At 36.2% G+C, this 24,904-nt stretch overlaps 1 protein-coding gene across 1 annotated transcript in view; it reads right to left on the reverse strand.

Annotated features, from left to right (window-relative positions):
• Positions 1-327: 327 nt before the first annotated feature.
• LOC140155275 (uncharacterized) overlaps positions 328-24,904 on the reverse strand; it is a 44,126-nt gene continuing 19,549 nt past the window's right edge. The window contains exons 5-6 of the mRNA XM_072178040.1: positions 3,288-3,384; positions 328-2,659 (exon numbers count right to left, since the gene is read on the reverse strand). Coding sequence (XP_072034141.1) covers positions 2,635-2,659; positions 3,288-3,384 — 122 coding nt within the window. The 3' untranslated portion in view covers positions 328-2,634. The remainder of the gene's footprint in view (positions 2,660-3,287; positions 3,385-24,904) is intronic.

Consider the following 24,904-nt stretch of genomic DNA (forward strand, 5'->3'; position numbering starts at 1 on the left):
CACTACAGTGTTTTCATTGTACAGCACAATACTTTGTTAAGTTATACTTACACGCTGCTGTTTTAGATATAAGTATAAATCTCTTTTATTTCTTCATGCTCTTAGACGTGTCTTTTATGATTCTGAAACCATGGTGAACATGGAGCGGTCGACGTCGGCGGGTAGTACCAATAAGGGTTCGGTTTTTGCCGGTAAAAACCTGTTTTTGCCGGCAAGGGTGGCAAAAACTAGCAAAAACCTGCTTTTTGCCTGGTTTAAACCGGCAAAAACTGGCAAAAACTCACTTATAGTCACTCAAATATTAAAAAGAAACACAGAAAGCTCATAAACAGTAACACACAACTTTTAATGAATCATTCAACTTATTTTTTTGTCTCATCAAGTCCTTAAAATGAAAAAGTTATGAATTTGATATATGCCATATTTCGGTTAATGCAAGTTGAGCAATGAAAATGCATGCCTTTAATTTTACTTAATGTTACTTATAACTACAAAATCTGGCCTTGTTATACTCTGGAAACTACATTTTTGCCGGCAAAACTGGCAAAAACTGTTTTTGCCAAGCGGTTAAAACCGCGGTTTTTTCCACCTGCGGCAAAAACCTGCGAACCCTGGTACCAATATTAACAGAAAGAGTTGTTGTTTAGTTCTTTTTGATCATTACATCATATAAGCAGTAAGGCAAAGTTTTTATGATGAAAATCCCTGATTGTTGCTTTCAATGTCATGATTTATACCGTTCATTAACCAAATGAGTCAAAAATAATTATGGAATGCTTTCACGCTCATAAAATCTATGAATTTATAAGGCCCATTATTTAGCCAGCTGCAATGTAAGCTAATGTGGAAGAGATCCTGTAATTAGTTTGGGTGGAATGCATATTTAGGATCACGCTTACGTACGTCCATTCATTTAAAAAAGGAAAGGTGATAAAACGTTGAACAAAATCTGAACGGATATGCTGTATACTAGTAGTTCTTTGATGAAACACTGCTGCTGCATGCTGAACATAATATGAAAATTGTAATTGAGAGTGGGCCTATCTTGATCTCGTGCATGTCTCGTGCTCATCGAACGTCTACAGATGGCGTGCATATGTGTATAACATAATCATGACCGATCATAAGGCACATCTTGTGAATGTATAATTAGAATTAGCATATGTTTGGCTAATTAAAACTTGAGGACCCTGTTGCATTGAGTATGGTACTGAAGAGATCAAGACATTAAGCAGTTCCATTACAATGTTATGTTCTTTCCCGCTTCAAAGAGGAGTTTGCTGCTTTGGATTGTTTGCCAAGTATGTGGTACAAGATATAGCTAAAAAAACAACAACAAAGGAATTATTTCTTTTCCTATCGTTTTGGAAATTCTGTGATTGTTCAATCTTTTGAACCGGTTATCCAAATTAAATGGAGTTTTCTGCAAAATGTAGCTTTGCAAATGCTATTTAGAAACAAAAAATGTCCGACTTAAGATTGATTTGCTTGACACCTTATATGACTAAAGGGTCTTCCTCTACACACGTTTGCTTGCATTCATTTTATTTGTATAAACTATGCATGATACCAGCTTTCTATTGCTGTAGCTTACAGAAATACACGGCTGTATATGGTATAGCTACTTCAATTGGTACTCTATGGCACCAGTACCCGTGTGGGTACTCTAGAGTATCCTACACACATCGGAATCACAAAAAAGCTGGGCAGCAGTGTACCTCAACAGGGGACGGCAGCAATAGGAATCTGCTAGTGTTTAAACACAGTCTATTATTTAGCTTTAAATTGTCTGGACTACTTTAAAAGATATACTCAATTTCCGAACAAAACAAAATTCAAGTACTGTACAGATCACGGGTACAGATTAGCGGGTTAGAATAGTGAATTTACATTGTTCCAGTGATTTATTTCCATTGAAGTTTCCAAAATGTGAATTGTATATTTTAGAACCCTGATTTCTTATTTTGAAAATAAATGGAATTTCTGGTATATCACAATACTTGGGCAACATCTTCGGTTTGTCAAATATCTAGGGCGTACCGCAGAACTAAAAGAACATTGCAATGTTATCTGTCCGTCCCCAGGCCGGGATGTTTTATTTCTTTCGTAGCAGAAGTAAAGAAATACGTAGCATCGAACAGATTTTGTTTTCATTTCGTAAACGGAGCGTCCTAGATACTACATCTGATGATTTTCCCTCTTGAAACAAATGCATCAGGATCGTTCATATAGTTCAAAATAAACTTCAGAGTTAAATAGTAGAAAATGTTCTTCTTCAGATTCAAGTAATCACTCAGATCAGATATATGATCAAAGACGAGGGGGCTTACAGATTAAGTTTGGAAATGTCATCAAAACCAAACAGTGTTGATGTTTTATCAAATATCTAGAAACACCTTTTGGTTTTGATGAAATAGAGTGATCAAAATTCCTGATATATTTCTGAGTTAGTACCAGATTACTTGGAACATGTGGATCTGAAAACAATAAATGTTTTACTGACATCCATGACTTTGTGTAATGATGTCAACATGGTCAAGACATTGCCTGTGTGTCATTCTGGGAGGTATAACTAGTTGCTATTTCCAAATGACATGTTTAATGTCGTTCCATATTATTTGCTGTGTAGAAGCGTTAGAACTTAGTTGGTGCAGGTACCCTGTAACAACAAAAAATAAGAAAAGAAAATTAGCAGTACAATACCTGAACATTTTATATTCAAAAGACCGTTTTTATTTACACCAATTTAATATGCCGCCAAAATGTAGCCTTTACAAATTTGGGGTTCAGTATGATAAACTACCTTAAATAAGTTCACCAAATTCAGAAAAACTAAACTGGTTTTTGTCACGCAATTTTTGTTATTTGGTAGCTTGTCATACTTGAGTGACCACGGGGTTAGGTCTAAGGTTATGTCTATCGGGTTAGCGCATTGGTATATTACTAGTAGAGAGTTTGCGATTTTCGAACGCACGTGTCATACGCCCGTGCATCTATTCAAAATCGATGTGACGGGATTTTTAAAAGATGCACGGGCGTATGATACGTTTGCTTTTGAAAATCGCAGGCTCTAGATAGCATTAGCCCGAACTGTATACTGCATTTGCCGTTTCTGGGCCGTTTCTTAGCAACACGGACATGTACTTCCTGGACTAAACCACATACTCTAAAAAGCATGTACGCCTTCATGATTTTAAGAAATCCTGTCAGGCAGACAATATATTACACCCCACATGCTAAGAGATTGGAAATCTGTCGCGTCAAAATGTTGCTGCACTAATCCTTACCTGAACATCATTCCACATATTATAATTATCATGACGAAGAAGATAACGGTAGCCGGTGCTATGAGGGCTAATACAAGTAAACCAGTAGCGTAACACACTGTAAAGGTAAAAATAAAATACGGATATCTTAATTATTGCTAAAAATAGGTAGCGCATTAACATGATGAATTACCTGTGTGGACAAGAAGATTTATTTTAAGACTTGACTGTTAAATTTGACCCTTCCAATAACAGCTTGCTCACATATACCACCTTTGTAAGTTATCTTATGGGTGAAACTCGATCGGCGGTCAACCGCCGCCGGTTCCGGGCGGTTCTGTCCGGTTGGAGCCGGTTCTATTGTTCTAAACAATGGAACGTAGTTCCCGCCGGTAATCCCCTGTCAATCGTCGGTCTAGTTAAAACTGTTCAGCACAATGTCTTTAAAAATGTGCTTCTTTCTCACCCACTATCTATGCTGCATAACTTATCTAAATGTCTAAAGGAACAAAGCGAGACGCTGTAGCATTTATATAAATTTGTAGACAAAGAATGGTCTAATGAAATCAAAGAACGCGAATCTGGATTTTACCTCACTTTTGACACAGTTTGGTACTCATCAGTTTTAATCTTTATTAAAAAGCCTACTTTCCCCAAGTCAAGTGTAACATTGATTAATTAATTAATTAATTAATTAATTAATCGATTGATTAATTGATTGATTGATTTTATTCCATTAAAATTCAACATTCAGAGACAAGAAAGCAATACAGTATATAAATTTGAATTAAGAAATACAATGTATCAAACAATGCTGAATTAAAATCTTGGACTGCCCGAGAAAGATCGGGGTCCATTATTGTAAAGCAAGTATAATATGATAAGAAAAGCACACAAAAGTCAATACAGAAGCACTAAATATTATATATTAAAAAAGTTGAAAAACAAGCCATAAAACAATACTGAAAAAATTATGAAATCAATGGATCAGTTTGTTCAGCTCGTAATCGACGGGAATTGTTAGGCTTTTACCATTACGTCGAAAAGAGGATCCACGTTAATAGTGAGATAGTTGACATGTCTGGTCTAAACGTGCTGTTAAAGAAAGTAGACAAAGTATAGGACTAGAATGAATTATTCGTGATGTTTCTGGTGAGATGTCACGAGACTATATTGATATTAATCCGCAATGTTATAAGTCCCGCCGGCCAATTACGAGCTGATCAAACTATAGTATTATTACATTCACCAATTAGGTGGATATTATGTTGTATTGTTTTTTTACATTCTTGTTAATAATCAGTGAAAAATGTTGGGCACCGATCATTTTGGTACAGTCTTTAAATGCACTCTCTGAAACAAAGGTCCTCAAAGGCCCTAAAGAAGCTATTTTTGTCCTCTACATGGAACCCTCAAGACATAATTTAAGCAAGATCATTGAGTAGTCAAGTAATCATGGTAATAAAAGGTAGGCTATATTGTATTTCCTTCTTTAAGGGGGTACTACACCCCTGTGGTAAATTTGTGACTATTTTTGCATTTTTCTCAAAAAATAATAACACACTGGTAAAAAAAGTTATGTATATTATTGGGGCAAGACATCCAATTACTACACTGAAATGTTAGTGACTCAAGACAAGCGGTTCAGTATATATGATAGGAAATGAGGTACATCGTAGCGGTACCTTGTTTCTTATCATAAATAACACGCTTGTCTTGGGTCACTGCAATTCCAGTGTAGTAATTGGATTCCTTGCCCCTATAATATACATAACTTTTGTTACCACTGTGTTATTAGTTTTGAGAAAAAATGCAAAATAGACACAAATTTATCGAGGGGTGTAGTACCCCCTTAAGCGAGCCCGCCTTATTGTTAACCTTCCTGAAATCAAGTTTCAAGTTTGATGCAAGGAATAAAATCCCTGTTTAGGGTGTGAAAACAGGTGTGTTTACCTGTTTAGGGTATCGTTTTAGCCAAGGGTGCTTTTCAAAAGTTGATTATCGCGGATGGTGTACAGGCCACAATGGGAGTGACCTCCACGGGTTAATCTATTATAGCGAGGCGTTCGGCCTTAGTTATTCGGCCTTAGTTATTCGGCCTCGCTTGGCTTTGCCGAGCCTCCCCAGCCAAGATCCTTCTTGAAGTTTTGTACCCAAATTGTCAGTGTCACTAGGTTATTCAATGAATATACAAATATATTTGGGGTTCAGGAACTGTGCCCTGATAGATGAGCAACAACCTTTCAATTCCCACTGAGCTGAGCCCTTCCAAAATCATATTAGCCATCAATCCTTTCATACACACATTCCCTGGGCTTGGAGGAAGAACAGATGATTAATTGCGTTTTTAACTGATTAAGTGCCCTGGGTTAAATAAGAAATTAAACGAACAAACTAACAAACACATTCATTCCTTAGGAAAAACAATGCTTCCACAAAGCCAAACCACATCTACACTAGTCAAATAATTCTTACATAGCATCAAGTCAGGGTTTCATACTCAAAGGGTAACAGAAAGAACATGTGAATAATTCACTTTGTTGCCAGCGGAAGACCAACACCGGAAGATTACAATGATTTGTTTCCAACGGAAGAACAAACCGAACGATTACAATATACCTAGCTGGGGGTGTAAACCCCCCAGCTAGGTAATAACATAATCGGGACCATAATATTAAATTACTGTATATTGATTGCCCGTTTTTCTAGAAATAAATATATAATTCTGGCCGCATAAGAAGAGGAATGCCAAAATACATTATCCTGTGCAATATTATTCACAATTTTGTGCCAAAATAAGCGCTATGCGATCATCTTTTGTCATTCTTTATCATTGACCTTGGCCTATATGTGATGCGATCAAGCAAAATCAGTCGGAACTCGGAAATATTGATTTTGAGATATATCCATACAAAGGAGATATTTCCTTTTGTTTCCTATTGTTTTGGAAACTCTTTAAATACTCATATCTTTGGAAGTGGTTGTTCAATTTCAATGGTGTTTTCTGCAAAATCCAGATTTGTAAATGCTTTTTACTCTCCTATAAGAAACCGAAAATTTAATATTTCCGAGTTCCGACTGATTTTGCTTGATCGCATCACATATGTAAAAGAATCATAACATTGACCAAAAAAGGTCAACACTTTATTAGGCCTATTGGCCCAAAATATATTTCAGTATACTACAATTTTTTTATACAGTCATAAGTCCTTTCCGTGTAACATTTCCGTGCTTTAAGGTTATACTCTAAGCTAAATTTATACTCGATCGCCGAGCGATTGCGATTAAACGCTTTTGAAAAGTGATGAGCAATCGCTGAATTTTGTGATGCATCGCCCGTCGCTTTTGCATTTATACTTATCACGATTGCAGACGACAATTAAAATATTCTAAATACCACAAAATACATTTTTAAAACATCAGTTGTTGTCAATAAGTATTGCTTTAAATTAATTCATTATCAAAAGTTAATAATCGAGAGAGGTAAATTAATTAGCAAATTAATAGATCCAGTTGGTTGAAACTGATTGGTTGACGCATTCACGTGTCAAGCGATATCGCTGGGAAGTTTTTTCATCTTGCAAAAGCGACGTCGTTTTTGCCTCCGCGATTTGAATCGATTGATCGGCTTGACGCTCTGAAAATGTAAGTAAACACTGAGCATGCGTGAGAATCGCTTTTCTGCAAAAGCGATCGAGTATAAATTCAGCTTAATCAGCGCGAGATTGTTGTCTTAATGAGTTCGTTTGTTTTGCACGTAACATAATTATATACTGCTCCAAGAAAGTATCCTTACACTTGGAAAAATAATCACAATTTCAAAACTGAACCATATTGGGGTAAATTTGTTTTTTTAATAGATGCACTATCTAATCTGGCACATTTTGACACCCCATTGAATCCAATGTGACTTCAAGAAGCAAAGTTACAAGCATTTGATTAGACGAAGGTCCAGTTTTAGAAGTGACACACTGGCCTATTCAAAGCTCCACGGACAAGATATCTGGTTTGAGAGTGGCTAATTTGTGTGTGCCTTTAAGGGGGTACTACACCCCTGGCCAATTTTGTGCCTATTTTTGCATTTTTCCCAAAAAATATAGCGCATTGGTGGCAAGTAAGATATGTATATTATAGGGGCAAGGATTACAACTACTGCACTAAAAATTCAGCAACTCACGTCAAGTAGTTATTGATTAATTGATCAAATATTGGTTTTCCCTCATTTTTGACTGTAACTCCACAACTGTTGCCTGTGCTGAAATGAAATTTCCAGTGCAGTAGTTGTAGTCCTTGCCCCTATAATATACATATCTTACTTGTCACCAATGCGCTATAATTTTTGAGAAAAATGCAAAAGTAGGCAAAAAATTGGCCAGGGTGTAGTACCCTTCTAAGTTAAAAACAAAAGGAACAAAAGAAAACCGAAAAAAAAAGAGTTGACAAAAGAAATGAAAGTTATGAAAAGTACAGATAAGTAAAAACTGAAATAAATACTGTTTTAAGGGATCTAAAATGAGCGTTTATTGCGTTTCGACAGTATTTTTGTGGGACATGAGAGCACCTCAGACCTATCGAATTGCATTCTGAATACGAAGCATGTCTTTCTGATATCAAATAATTTTCATTGTTTTGAAAATCACAATATAATACAAATTTTATGACAAATTATAAAAATTTGATATTTTTCAAATTTTGATATATAACAGTCCTCGAAGTAAATTATATAAATCTAATGATATATTCTTAAAGTGTATGTAGCAGGAGGAAAAGCCGACGGTCAATTGAAAATTTTGACCTTTCATATTGAAGATATGGATTTTTTCCCAAAAAGACCTAATTTTTTTGGTGTTTTGGGAAAAAAAATCCATATCTTCAATAAGAAAGGTCAAAATTTTCAATTGGTTGTCGGCTTTTCATCCCACCTACATACACTTTAAGTATAAATCATCAGATTTATAAAGTTTACTTCAAGTACTGTTAAATATCAAAAATATCAATTTTAATGATTTGCCATAAAATGTGTATTAAATTGCGAATTTCAAAAACCAAAATTATTTGATATCAGAATGACATTCTTCGTATTCAGAATGCAATTCGATATGTCTGATGTGCTCTAATGTCCCAAAATAAATACTGTCCAAACGTTCATACCCCAGCCCTTAAATAAGGCTTCAAGAAATCAGCAAGTTTAAAAAACCCACCTCGGCTCACTTTTTGAAACTTGGTCCCATTTGTAAAAGGTACTGATTTATACTTTATCATATTTATATAAATCTAAAACATTTCCAGAAGTGTTATGTATCTTTAATGTGCAGATGCGATATTAATTTGTAAGCTTTCTGGAACGACCTGAAAGGTTATTATCTTGTTCTTGCATGGTAAGCCAATATCCTATTGTGTTTTGTTTTATAATAATCATGATTAATGATTGAATTAAACGAATAACAAGTAGGCTTGTAGGCTTGTAATCTTGTTGGAAACGCTGTATTCTGTTGAAATAAAATAAAAACACTGATTTGCTGTTGGTATTCAAAATGGGACCAAGTTTCAAAAAGTGAGCCGAGGTGGGTTTTTTAAACTTGCTGATTTCTTTACGTTGTCAACGTTTTTTGGTAGATTTCTTTTCTTTTTATGAATGTAGCCAAGCAGCTCCAAGCTTGGAAAGTCATCAGGTTACGAAGTGCTCCATAAAACGAATAAAACGAAAAATAGATGTTTGAAGTTGCTTTTCTTGATTCATGACAATAAATAATTAAACAAAACTTTATCAGTCGTTTAAAACTTGCTCGTCACGCGTGACTGTAATGTTAAGAGGCGTACACAATGATCAATATACATTTTAATATACTTTAATTATTCAAGGCAACGTAAAAATGTAAAGAAAATGTAAATATGAGCAACACACACCCAATGTTGACAATACCAGAGAGACACAGAGAGTAAGTCCGATTTAGGCCTACTTCAAGTCGGAACTGGTAAATGCGCATAAGCGTCTAAATGCCCCGACTAGGCAAGATAATCGTGTTTTAATGTTTGTGGTTCTTTTAGGATTTGCGGGGCAATATACTTGGCTATCCGAATTTCGCGGTTTTTGGTTCTTTGTAGCCCTTCGGGGCAACCTAGTTGGATATTCCTATTAAGCGGCGGTTGTCGGCGATCTTTCGTGGTTTGTGGTTTTCATGAAGCCTTGCCATCTATCGGGAGCTAATTTATAGTTTAAGCTTGTTGGATATCCATATTACTTAGGTTTGTGGTTCTTTGTAGCCCTGTGGGGAAATCTAGTTGCCGATCCAAATTTTGCGGTTTGTGGTTTTTTATAGCCCTGCGGGGCAATCTAGTTCAATATCCCTATTAAGCGGCGGTTATCGGCGATCTTTCGTGGTTTGTGGTTTTAATTTCACTCATCAAGCCGTGCCCTCTATCGGGAGCTAATTTATAGTTTAAGCTTGTTGGATATCCATATTTCGTGGTTTGTGGTTCTTTGAAGCCCTGTGGGGCAATAGTTGCATATCCAAATTTGCGATTTGTGGTTCTTTATAGCCCTGCGGGGCAATATCGTTGGATATCCCTATTAAGCGGCGGTTGTTGGCGATCTTCCGCGGTTTGTGATTTTAATTTCCCTTCAAGCCCTGCCCTCTATCGGGAGCTTAACTTATAGTTTAAGCTTGTTGGATATCCATATTCCGTGGTGTGTGATTCTTTGTAGCCTTAGGCCTCGTATCCATAGGCTGTTCCCTTGTGGCGTGTGCCCTTGTTCCGTGTTTACTTTTTCCCATGTGACCTGCCACACAGACAACGAACCTTTGTTTTGCTTCGTGGCCGCTACGGTTCGTTGTCTGTGTGGCAGGTCACATGGGAAAAAGTAAACACGGAACAAGGGCACACGCCACAAGGGAACAGCCTATGGATACGAGGCCTTATTACCTGCCACACAGACAACCTATGGATACGGCCACTAAGCAAAACAAAGGTTCGTTGTCTGTGTGGCAGGTCACATGGGAACAAGTAAACACAGACCAAGGGCACACGCCACAAGAGAACAGCCTATGGATACGAGGCCTTACGAGGCAATCTAGTTGGATATCCAAATTTCGCGGTTTGTGGTTCTCAATATTAATATTCAGCGGCAGTTGTTTGCGATCTTTCGCGGTTTGTGATTATTAATTTGTGACAATTTATAATATTTATTCCAAATATAATTTCAGTCTAAGCTGTGAACAGAGACACTGATAAATGGGTTTTAAGGGGTTGTTTGGAATGACAGGTGAGTCAGGGGTCAAAAACAAAATTTTTACCTTTTTGACCTCAGCACATGTGTATGTATGATCTGCCATACAAAAATTAAAAAAACAATACCTCAAAGTATTATTTTTTAATGTTTTTTGTCATAATCACGCTTTTCTACAAATTTCATCTGTTTGTACCGGGGGCGTGTCTGTTGCCAGGTAGGCCTACATGACAGCATAGACACACGTTACAACCTTGAATAATAATACAGAATGACGTTATATTCTTCTTAACCTATCTTAGAACTGCCTATTATTTCAATTGTTATACTGTTCTGGTTGGTTTATTGCATATACTGTATAGAAATTATGCAATATGACGTCGAGCATGACAGAGTCATCTTCATTCAAATAAAATTCAGGTACCCGTAAGGTACCACGGAGCAATTCGCACGATAATACAATAAAACAGATGAAAGGTATGAATGGTTGTGGAATCGAATTGCAGACCTGTCCCTCTGTCACCTTAGAACTGCATCTCGTAGGCAATGGTAGGTAATAAACCAACTGGAACGATATAACAATTGAAATAACAGCATGTCTTGGTCTCAATTCAAGATGTGCAATTTGGACATACCTACTCGTTGGCTGATTTATACTTCAACAGTTCCTCAAAGTGATATCAGAAAAGCCACTATCTCATTGTTCATTGGCCCGCAGTATGCGCTCGCCCCGTACTCAACTTTAGAATTGATGGGTATATGTGCCTACATTTTGTACAAGCGTCGCGAAGTAGGCGCATATCAGTACAAAACGTTGGGTTTTTTTATTTTTTTTTTTTTTTTCAATTATGTACAATCAAAATGAAAAAGGGGTCATTGGGTATAATATTTTGAAAACTGAAGGTGCCTGGTCATCGGGTATAGTCGGCTTCAAAAGAGGGGCATATATTGACAGGCACATACCGTCACCTCTAAAGTTGATGCCCCCGGGTGCTCGCATTATATTTTGTTCATGGCTCGGCTTTTAAAACTCCCACACATCACAATAAGGCTATTGAAAAGTGTATAGAATAGCTAATGATAGACTGGTCCCTGCGATTAGTCGCGGACCCGAGCGACAATATAGTAAACACATCGAGTTTATAACACAAGTGACAGTAGTCGTGAATTATGGAGGGTTTCATTGAACTTCTACCAGCAAAATATGGAATAATACTAACACAAGACACCAATCGAGATGATGATACCAGCCATAATGGAAGGCTTGTATTTGACCTTCTTATGAATCCAATTTCGTGGCGAGAAGTTAAAAAGGTAATGTATATTTCAAGAAATTTGGGTTCAAAAATTCCGTATCAGCTCGTATCATCAATTCCGTAAATATGGCGTATAGAGGCACAACTTGACAATAAACTGAACTATTTAAACGTAAAGGACGCACTGGATACACATAAATTTGTGTTTCCTTGCTGGCGGAATAGTTGTAAAACTCTTTTTGTCAAAAAGTTGGACAATTTATGAATTATGATTGGCAAAATAGCGAAAGGAAATAGACTTTTCCAACCATGTAAAACTACACTGGGTTGTTGACATGGTCGACATACATAAAGACATACGCATGTTCCTAAAGTAGGAGGTAAGTACTATAATTAATTGTTTAAAGTGCTCAACATACCAGCAAAAAGTCATAGGGTCATCAGAGTACAGGGACTTTGTGAAATACTGGGTACAAAAATAAAGTGCGTGAGCCGATATGCAACATCAAATATAAAAGCCGATTTACATAATTTCCCATGACCTTACAGAAGTGATCGTGCTCAAATATAAAACTATAGAGTTTGGTCCTTGATATGCACCATCAATTGTGTACTTGTGATCAATATTGCTAGGCAAACAATCACAGCAAACATGCCAAAATCCTCCCATTTCTCCTCCATTTACACACATATAAACCCATCCCTTAAATGACGAAGATGTCATGATAGTCAGGCATGGTGAAAGCATCTGGATGGTAAAAGTGGGCCCTAGGCTTAGGCCTAAATGTGAATAAAAAATCAAACATGTTTGTTTGATGAAAATAGCAATGGATGTTCGAAATGGTGTTATTCTTGATTTATGACAATAAATTGGTTAATAAAACATTTAAAAAAAAGTGGTGAGAAGTTTCGAATTTGAGCAAAAATTCATAAATGTATTAGAAGTCCATGGCCTTAACCGCTTCGCCACAGGGACGTTCCGATATAACGAGGTGTGAAAGTGGAGTATTTATTAATATGAATGTATGCTGTGGTCCGGAAAGAATAAAAGAATCGTGAAAAACTTGATTTGTTGGCGAATGGGATCCAGAATTTGTATGTAGGGTATCCAGGAAAATGCTAGGGTATATTTGAAAGTGAATCTGAAAAGTTGTGCAACAGTGACAGCCATTTATGGCTGTAGCAGTGTCGAAAGATTGTGGATATCAGTATGATTAGCTATGATTTGCCACTAATTTTGGCTATGAAATACCGCGTGAAATAAAGCAAGAATGTTTGGTTATTATCAAACAATCGCATTGACTGTAAGATTGTTGTAACTTTTTGAAATAATGAGTTATTAAAATATGACACTTTGGACAGTAAATAAGATTTAGCATGGTTTTAGATATATTTTGTACCCAGCGAAAAATATCATAGAACAATAGCGTTTTGTTCCGTGTAAATATAGTCTTGCGGTGCATCTGTTTATTCTTCTTTATCAGTCGTTTTTTAAAACTTGCTGGTCATGCTACCGCATGACTCTAATGCGGTGCATCTGTTTATTCTTCTTTATCAGTCGTTTTTTTAAAACTTGCTGGTCATGCTACCGCATGACTCTAATTTGTCACTTTTAAAACTGGACCTTCGTCTATTCAATTGCTTGTAACTTTACTTCTTTAGGTCACATTGGATTCAATGTGGTGTCATAATGCAGGATTAGATAGTGCATCTATTACAAAAAATAAATTTACCCCAATATGGTTCAGTTTTGAAATTGTGATTATTTTTCCAAGTGTAAGGATACTTTCTTGGCGCAGTATACCTCGTTTCCCCACCTATGCTGCAAGCAGGGTCAGTTTTAAGTACCGTGTACTCATAGAGCGAGTCAGGACTTCATAACTGAGATTGAGAAACTCGTTCGCGAAACACAGTCGCACTGTTGTTTTTAATGTGAGCACCTACGACAACGTGCGCTTTTCAACCAGTCATCAATTCAGCCGGGCGAGCCTCAGTGGGCGATGAACTTGTCTTTGACGCTACATCATCATTTGCTTCAACACAAACAGGGATTTATTGGATTGGTTAGACCTGTGACCTTTATTGGTTAGCCTCTCATACTGCAGTTACTGTCCGTTTTCCTATACACAATACACAGTGCTCTGACCATTGACGCGTGACCTCTACTAACACGGGGAGTTGGCTAGCTATGAGCTAGCTATGCTTTGCCCTCACTCATATTCTACGAAAGTGCGACCCCTTCTGAACATCTAACCTAGCTGTAATGTTAGGTCATGTTAGAGAAATATATTTGCTAGAAGTTTGGAGAATAGTTAAAATATTGGCCGGTTATTTTTCACACAGTGATGTTAACTAGGCAATGCCCATATACCTATAATATACACTGTTTGTAGAGGTCACGCGTCAATGGTGAGAGCACTGTGTATTGTGTATAGGAAAACGGACAGTAACTGCAGTATGTGCACCTATTCAAAATCACTCTCATGTGACGGGATTTTGAATAGATGCACGCGGGTGTGTGAACGCACGTTTGAAAATCGCAAGCTCCGATAGTCATGACGGACCCGAATGCCCATGGCGGACCGGGTGTATAACACCGGGTGTATAACACCTGCTACAACCGTCATTTCAGATTTTTTCTAATTGACGCGAGGCACCTACTCCAGTTTTGTCTATTATATAACTTGATAACCGGCACAAGGTAAAACGATGACCAAACTTCCGTACTCGTTAATGTGCCATTTTCAACTAACTTTCAGTTATCCTTAGTTCAGTTTGCTTGAGCTAAGGCCAAAGGATACCAAAATTAATGTTGTTAAATGAACTTGAATTAAGTGCATACGATCTATTTTATGAAATACATGTTCTGCTTTTGGAAGAACAAAGTTTAAAACTTAAACTGGTTTAAAAAGAGCAGAGAAGAGTTCGCGCCACCTTAATATTCAACATCGGGAAGGGATGATGACTCATCGTTGTCGACAGGTTTACTGTTTGTGTCATGTGTAGGCCTACTCATTTTATATCGATTATTATTCAGATGTTAAACAGAAAAACTAGGTAACTTCCTATTATTATAATTATTGTTCCTATTATGCTATAAATAACAGTCGGACGATGACTTTGTCAAAGTTGTATGCTTTCGTTTAGGGTATACGTTGTAGTTGTCAACGGACTGCAGTGCTTTTTCATCTATTCTGTCCGATTTGAGCGCTGATATTTATCAATATTTATGAGAGTGTGCATTCAATGTTTATACATGTAGTTAATTGTGATTTGCATACTCGATTGTTTATCTAGGTCAATTGACATCTCTTTTAAATGTCGATAAATTGTGGTTTGCTATCTATCTTTTAATAGAAATTTATCATGCAGACGGGGTGATGCAGCAGAATTTGACACCACCCGATTTAGCTAGAATTCATCCGAGCCCGGCACTAAATGTACTCATAGTGCATAACTTTTGAATTTTTAGCTTTGATTTTAAGTTTCATTGCTTTTGTTTTATGATGTTATATATAATTAAAGACAGAGATAATAAAAATTCCTTTAAAAGGAATAGGGCGAGCAAATGAATTGTCAAGATAAAGGTGTAGTTCCATATTGATAATGCAGTATTACTTCGATTTTCACTTGTCATCATTAACAGAGGAGTGAAAACCCTACACCATGTACCAGCAGGCTACTTTTTAGTCACCCCACCTTTGTAGGACTACACAACTAAAAATCCCTCCACCATAGGACTTTACGGTAAAATATTTATTAAAATAAAAAATTAAACATTGAATCACCACTCATGACTTGAGGTCAAAACCATTATGTAAATAAGATAATGGCCACTAAAATGGGCTTACAGACATGAGTTCATTATTATGTAAATGAGATGTTCAATGTTTGCATGCGATTTCAAATAAAAATTCCTTTAAAAAAGGAATGGGGCGTCCAATGTGAGCTTGGACGTGATATGGTGTAGATTTGGTATTATAATGTTTTTCTAGGGAAGAGTAGAAGATGATCAAATGCAAGAGAAATGTGTTTGATTGGGGAAGGTGTATGACATCAATCATTTCCATAACAATTTAACCCTTACAACTTCCTGTCAACTCTCTAAGTTAAAACTCTAAATTTCTGTCTGTTTCCCTTTTCTGTCTTGTACCATTTAGTAGGCCTACACTACAGTTTTTTACAATTAAGATATGCAAACATTGCTGGGTAATAAGAGGATTTAGTTACAATGCATGATTACTCAAATCTTGCATTTTCTGAATGAATTGAAAAACTAAAAATTTATTTGTGAACGGATTTTCATCGTTGACAAAACAAAATGTATGTTTAATATATTAATTATTTCAATGAGAGCAGTTCTATTAACTTTCTTCCATAAATAATCACAGAGTATTATCTGTTTACAAGATAAGCGTTTTTTTAATTGTATATTCAAATTTAATTAGCGTGCAATTATCATTATCAGTACTATCTGCTGATAAGCTACAAAACATGGCCTAGTGCTCATGTTTATATTGTACATTGCCTCGTTATTGATCTTAGGCCAATAAAAAATGTTTGCTTGCTCTCAAATGAATTTTCGAAATTGGGTTTGTCTGCATTTCTTATTTTTTTTATATTTTTTTTTAATTATTTCTAGCAAACTCTACTGTTTGTATTAATTAAGGCTCAAAATATGAACAATCAGACAATTTTGGTGTCAAAATGAATCAACTAACATTACAAAACAACTAAAATGTTGAACACAAGTTCTAAAATACATTTTTTTACATCTTCAGAATGCAACAATTTGAAAAGAAAAAAAAAAACTTTGCAGGAATTTCCAAAAATAGGGTCGGTATTCTTTTGTACAGTAAATAGAAAAAACCCCTTTTTTTCTGATTTCCAAAATGTATAGGGCCGGTCGTTTGAGGGTAAGCAAACATCTTATTTTGGGTTTTTTGGCCTTATGGTCAACTTGCACTGGGATCGACAACATGCGCATCTATCAGCACACGGTTCTTTAACCCCAATACATTTGTACATTCATTGAATGACTTTGAAACTTTGGGTACAAAAACTCATACTTTGCAACTTAGGTCAAATTTTGCGCTATGATTGTTTATTTGAGGTTATTGGACTATGCCATTGAGATTAGGCTAGTGTGGTCCATAGTGTTGGTCACCGTCTATCGGGTTCTAAGAGGCGGTAAACTGGTTTAAGACATTGGCCTATAAAGGTCCCGGTTTATTTGGTGTTTTTATAAGTCCATTAATTTTTTATTTTAAACAAAGAAAATACGCTCAAGAATTTATCCCGTGCATATCAGAAAACAATAATAAAATAAAATCCAAGCAAATTGTGGTTTTATTTCTAAGCTGGGCATACTTTTAGCAAAACAATTACGAAGTAAATCTAGCAAGAGTGAAATTAGAAGCTCTTCACAAAGTCATGCCAATAAGGTGCACCCGCCGTAGCGGGCGCCCCAAAAAAGACATGTTGACATAAATTAATTGACTGTGAGGTTGAAAAATAAATCGGGTGTGTGAATAGTTGATTCGGTGACCGACTATTAGTGGGCAGGGTAAATTAATCTGTTTACGCCCTCGTGGTACCTTGCGCCCAACGTTACGTAAAAACTGGCAATCATGCTTAACAAACAAAGAAATGAAAATAATTTGTTGTGCTTTCGGATTTGCATACAAGTAATTCTAGTTCTACAACAACAGGTTTTATTATTTCTTTTAATACAAACACGTTGCTGTTTAAAATGACTTTATAGCACTGATTAGATATCAAAATGAAGTAATAATTACACATTTTCATGAACACTATGCGCCTCTGTAATTTCCCGAGTATATAGACAGCACGAATATTTTCTGCAACGCTGTGACCAATGTATGTCAAAACCCAGCGCAAAGAGGGCGAGAAACAAAGAGCGTTTCTCGCGTCTGACATCATCTGTCAATCAAATTCGAGCACGGTTTGTTTACGTGATGATGACCTTTTAACATGCAAATCATCTCAAAAGTTAGGTCTTTATAGTAGGAAACTTTCTTTCGCAAAGGCACCATGTCCACAATGCCTAGAAAAGCTGCTTTTTGCCTTGTAAAAATACGTAATTTTTCGCCATTTGCTGCTATTCCTTTTCTCCGATCAGCACCAGATAGATTGGTCTTCCTTTTACGCGCTATTAACCTGTGTAAACCAATAAGGATCGTAATTGACAGTGACATCAGACGCGATAAATTCTTTTTACAGTGGCGTAACTCCTATGGGCTCTGGGGGGCCGCGCCCCCGGGCACCCGGGCTAAGGGGCACCCAAGCCTGGATAGCCTTTGACACGATAATACTTTGTTATAGGAAAGAAGTGGAAACCTTTACCCACCATGCATAGAATTACTCTTCATTTGGGTGCCCCTTCAACACAACATTTTTCGCGCTTCGCGCGCATTGAAACATAAATTGGCATTTTAAAGACCTAAATTCAACTTGATTTAATACCAATTTAGTGGTATTTTTGCACGCCTGCACGCAATTGTTTTAGGAAGAGGGGGTATTTTGTATTCATAGGGCCTGCACTTTGGCTCGTTTTTTGCAGGTTTACATGGTCCAATAATCACAAGATGACTGACATGTGGTAACAAAGGAAGCAGTCACTGCAATTTGATTATGTCCCATATGATTGGCCATTCAAGACACCCCTGTGAATATACTATAGCGGCCTTTTCAAAATATAATACCTGTTTGCTTGACTGTATTGACAATACCCGGGAACAATACACACAGTATATGCATTGGACAAACTTTTTACAATAAGCATGATAAGTGATGATGTGACCTCCAGATTTATACATCGTTCGTCTCGCACACTGACAACATTTGATTGAATGGACTGTAGGCTACTGCGCCGTGATTACGGTGAAGGACACCGGTTCAAATCCTTTGTTTGGAGCCAATCGATAAAAGCATGCAGGGCCTCTATACCCATGTACAGTTTATCCCTACATAACCTATGTCTTGAATACGCTGGCAAAGTTATGTAATAATCGGATTAATACTATATAGCAGTAGGTAAAAACAAGTTTTGAATAATCCGCGCTATAAGTCCCATTCAGTGATCCCAGAGAAAGTGAAAAAAAAAATCAAATTGTTACGTTTATAAATTTTTAAAATGAAAAACAAATGGCAAAAAAACAAAACAGGAAAACGACAGTATTGACGAAGTAGAAGCCCCATTCAAATACATGTAGCTAATTTATATACTGTCAGTACCGGTATATAAATTACAGACTCACGTAAATGCATTATTTTTGTCTTAGACACACGGCGCGGCTTTCGGCTGAACCACTGCACTAGCAAGCTATGTTAGCACATCTATGACAATGACGAAAGGTACAAAATCAGCCATAGGCCTTTAGATAGCAGAAGACACAAAAGTGGTGTTTTATGACCTTTGACATTCTTTTGTGGCGAGTGACATGGTCTTTCAATTCACGCCGAGTGTCCTTGACAGGTTTGACTATGCTTCAGTGGTCATGAAAGAATTCAAAAGATAACCTCTGCCCCAATAATCCCAAGCAATTGTCTGAAACTGCTCCTCGGATCATAAGAACTCAGTCCTCAAATGATAGTCATAATAATGTCCAAAATATAAAAATTACTAGAAATTACTGACTATCATTGAAGACTGAGTTCCGCAGTCTAGTATCCAAAATCTGAATTTTGTGGATTTTTACGATCGTCGGGATGAAAAAAATCAAAAAATCACTGAATGGGCCTTTAGTTCCTCCTCTCCTTACCCTGGCAATATAAATCAAAGAAAAATAAACAAAAAAATAACGAAAACAAGAAAAGAAAATTAACCAAATTAAGGGATCTGTTTTGAGCGTTTCGATAGTATTTTTTGTGGGACATGAGAGCACATCAGACATATCGAATTGCATTCTGAATACGAAGAATGTCTTTCTGATATCAAATAAATTTCATTGTTTGAAATTCACGATATAATACAAATTTTATGACAAATTATTAAAATTTGATATTTTTCACATTTTGATAAATAACAGTCCTCGAAGTAAATATCATAAATCTAATGTTATATTCTTAAACAGTCACTGGCATACAGATACCATACATGTATAGGCCTATGTATAGTAAATTTGTCTGCTTTATCTGTTTTGTGCTGTTTAAGCAAATAGTTAAACATAATTTCCATAAAATGTAAGCTTTTACTGTCAGATATGTCCCCTTTTAATTTTGAGCAGAACAAGTGAGGTAAAGCAAAGAAAATTGAAATTTACTACTACTAGCGCCAATGAATGTTATTCGCCACTTGCACGGTTCCGCCATTATGCACTATGTGGGAGAGCCTCGAACTGGCAGCATACATGAATGGGAATTGAACCAGTCATATAACATTCTGTGTAAGGTTACGTAATTCTTCCTTTCATGTATGCTGCCAGTTCGAGGCTCTCCCGCATATAGTGCATAATGGCGGAACCGTGCAAGTGGCGAATACGATTGTAAAACGGTACGATCCTCTGGGTGTGTGGGGGTGTGTGCGTATGTGTGTCCTGCACGCGTATTTTTTTCTGCAACTATAACGGGACGCAATACGATACCGGTATGTTATAAGAATCAAACTTTGAAGAAAGATGGCTCTTGTCAAATCCTACAATTCTGTCAGAGAAAATATGCATATTTGCATTAAATTTTAATTAATTGACATAATTGATTAATTAATAAATATTTTATTTAATGATTTACCATAATTCCAAATATGTCAAACAATATGTCAAATTAAAGCTAATGAAATTTTAAATTTATAAATTAGTCAGAGCGCATTTTGCAGAATGCATTTAGTACTTTAGTTACATGATTCCAAACATTCTATTCCAATTTTTTGCTATACACGCATAGGAGCTGTACTTTTAAAATCCGCGCCTAATCAATAATAATAGTCTTTCACTCCATTGTCAAAGTACTGTGCTCCCTGTAGCATTATGGAGTGACCAGGTCCTAGAGCACACCACTCCACGCCATACATAAATTCTCCCAGTCACATTTCCCCAATATGAAATCATAAAAAAAGTTAAATTTAAATTTTACTTCTTTTAAAGTTTGGCAGAGGCGGGGTTCGAACTCACGGCGCACCACGCCGCTTTGGAGATGCTCTATGAGCCTAGCGCCTTAGACCACTCGGCCACTTGTCTTGATGGAATCTTTTATGAAACGTATTTGAAGATATAATCGCAGCTTCAATATAGGCCTACCACGTGACAAGCAAAAGCAGAAAACGTACCATATTTTGGAATTTTATTTGCCTAAAAACATTAATGTGTATTAATAGCGCTCAATTGTTGTTAATCCGACAATAAACATGATAAATGCGCGTCTATATGGACAATACATTATATCGCTTTTGACATGTGCTCGCACGGTGTCAGTACATTTCCTTGGTCAGTAAAATACTATAGAGGAACCTACCATTTTTCTTGTATACACGTTCGATGTTTTTATCAATTACATAAAAATCCATTTTAGACCCCAAATGTTTCTTCAGGAAATAAAAGATTAGATTACCATAAAAACGAAACAGTAATCTTTTGCCGGGTCTAATGTTATTTATACATAGAATTTTCAACGTTTTTTCTATCCTTATTCTTGCTCAATTAAAAAAATATTTTGGCGTATATAAAATTGAAATAAAATTCTCTGCCTCATAAACGACCTCAAATGTGCCACAATTGGGTATCACGAATCGTTATATATGATGTGCAGTTAATATTCATATTTTCTTTTTATACAGAGGATGCTTCAGTTTTGACAGGAAAAATATCTTCTTGAAAACCCTCTCACTCGGTTATTTCAAAACGGTAACCACGCTTCCCTAGAATGTGCAATAATTTAGCATTAAAATTTTTCTTATTCTAACAGCAAGCGTTTCTAGAATGCAGTATGGCGAAATGTGGTGTAGTCCTAGAGTGTGATGGTTTTGTAGCAGATGACAGTGCTCATTCAAGCCTGTCAAGGTCAGTTAGTAGCCACTTGCTGAATGGATGGCCATGATCAGCTATCAAAGAGATGCCTTGTGCAGCTGCCAATCACAGTAGAGGTTTGATAACATTTTGTTAAAACCCAAATGTGATATAAGGACAAAGCTGTGCATGTTGGTACTTAATTGTTTGGATTCTTACGTTGAAATTCCCTTGTATTAGTATTTTTTTTTTTTTTTTTTAGTGGGCATAAATTATATAGCTTTTAAATTTTGGGCATTTTTGCTCTGTTGCACTGTACCATTAAGGAATTTGAGCAAATCAATTACCGACACAAACAGGTATACAGTGTATTATTTTATTTTTATTTCGTATCTCAGGAGCACAGCTCACTTGGTAAGGCATCAGAATTTGGTACACTAGCGCTTCGAACTTTAAATCGGAAGGTGGTGAGTTCGAGCCTCATCACGGTCACATTAATTTTATAAACCAAATATTGTTCGAACTTTTCATATTTGTTTTCCTTTTATTGTTTCTTTTCTTTGTCTTTTTTTTTCTTGTTTTCTTTTTTTTTTTCTTCTTTTTTTTCTTTGATCCATATTGCCAGTGTAAGGAGAGGAGGGAACTAATGGCCCATTCAGTGATTTTTTTTCATCCGGACGATCGTAAAAATCATCAAAATTCAGATTTTGTACAAGACTGCGGAACTCAGTCTTCAATGATATAGTCAGTAATAATCTTTAGGTCATTATATATGACTATCATCATTTGACGACTGAGTTCTTATGATACATCATCCGAAGAGAAGTTTCAGACAATTGCTTGGGATTGTTGGGGCAGAGGTTATCTTTTGAATTCTTTCATGACCACCGAAGCAGAGTTAAACGACACTCGGCGTGAATTGAACTGACCATGTCACTCGCCACAAAAGAATGTCAAAGGTCATAAAACATCAACTTGGGGTCTTCTGCTAGTGGTTCAGCCCTAAGCCGTGTAGGCCTATTTAAGACAAAAATAATGTATTTACGTGAATCTGTAATTTATATACTGACAGTATATATAAATTAGCTACATGTATTTGAATGGGGCTTCAACTTCGTCAATACTGCCGTTTTCTTGGGTTTTGTGCCAAGTAACAATTTGATTTTTTTTTTTTCACTTTCGCTGGGATCACTGAATGGGGCTTTGCAACGCGATATATTCAAAACTTGTATTCACCTACTGTTATAGCATTAATCCGATTATTACACAACCTCGCCAGCGTATTCAAGACATCCAATGCAAATAATCACCTAGATTATGACGTATCATACCGTAAATATGGCGGAGTATACTCAAATTCATTCAACAAAAGCATTATTACAAGCTATTGCAATCTACCGCGACAGCTCGTCTCACACACATAGCAAATGCACAAATACGATCAAATAGGTTGACGACAACGTTTGATTGAATGCACTGCATTGTGCCATGATTACGGTGAAGGACACCGGTTCAATTCCTTTGTATGGAGCCAATCAATAATTTCACGCACATCCTCTATTATTGCCCAATTATTGCCCGGGATGATTGCACACTGTAAAAGAGCTATTGTTATGTTTGATGAAATCGTGTTTAACTACCGTATTTGCTTAAGAACGGCACAATACAGATAAAGCAGACAGATTGACTACATTTGGTACATGTTTATACATATAGGGAATGTGTGTGAGTCGAGTATTACCTAATTATAATAGGGGCGTATCCAAAAATGAATTCACGCCCCTTTCAAATGTCGAGCCAAAGTGCAGGCCCTATGCTTGCCCATGATCGCCACAATCACTTGCTACGTCACTGCAGCTAGTAGCTGCTAGTGATGAGTCTTCAAAAGTAAAGACATTGGAGAATATGAAAACATTTTGTTTTATTAACATGCACTGCATTAGCTTGTATTGAAACATGAAATAAATTTAATCTGAAACACTATTTGTAAGTTATTCGGTAGGTCTATACATATGCCTTTCAATACCAAAATTGATTAGCTCTGCACCATGCACACCCTTGTTTAGGGGCACCCTAACTACTTTCGCCCCCGGGCACCCTGTCCCAAAGTTACGCCACTGTCTTTTTATCTCTCTCTTTAATTATAGTTCTTCATGTTTTATTTTGTGGTGTACAGGGTGTCCTAGAAAAAAATACCGAGCGAATAAAATTGAACGTAAGTCGAGAAATAGACATCAGAATCAAACAATTTAAAATGTAGCGCATAGATATTTTTGTTGTACATCACATACGAAAATTTTATTTGATTCGGTTGACTGGTTGCGAAGAAATGAACGATTACATAATGCATGCATCAATGCAGTTCATTCTAAGTTTGATGAACAGGCGTTTTTTTCATACTCGCTCACCGCTTCATAAAGTTTGTGTATCTCATTAAATTTAGTCCAAATTATCTGTTTTATAATCGACGGTGTTATGTCATTCATGCTTTCACTGAAGATGAATAACAGTTTGTCCGAGAAAACTTTGATTTCTGCAATTGGAAGCTTTCCAACTTTAATTCTTTATGTTGTGCAAATATGTTATATTTTAACTTTCCAAGGAACATTTGAACTAAGAATGACAATGATCAAGTGCTTACAGCTTTACGTGTGATTTTTGATACCATGCAACATTAATGTTGAAGTTTCAACAGATTTAAACTTTGCATAACAATATCTTGGAAATATTCCAAAAATTAATGTGAGTGAGATTTTTTTAAAGCCAGCTGGAATTCTTTATGCAATAATTCTTTATGCAACATTTATATCAACATTAACGACAAAATATATTTACAAGTACCAAGCATCATCTTACATGCAAGCTTTCATTTTCAATATCGTGCAGGTTTTCTAATATGAACAAAACTTAATTAAATGTTTTGCAAGAAACAGATTGTTTAAAAAGAACAAAAAGGATTTCACAGAACAAAATATCAAGCCCATTGACAGTTACTGTCTGTTCAATTAGCTTAGATTCTTGAATTTTTAAGATATATGAAAAAATAAAAAATTGTGGTCAAAGTCATCAAAGAAAAGAGTTAGCACAGCCTTAAACCTAACGTGCTTTATACTTTTCAAATTCTGAAGTTCAATTTAAAACCCCATTTCTTTTCAAATTTGTTTTTTCCCCGTGATATTTTTATAAAAAGCC

Source organism: Amphiura filiformis, chromosome 6 (genome assembly GCF_039555335.1).
Source record: "Amphiura filiformis chromosome 6, Afil_fr2py, whole genome shotgun sequence".
NCBI lineage: Eukaryota > Metazoa > Echinodermata > Ophiuroidea > Amphilepidida > Amphiuridae > Amphiura > Amphiura filiformis.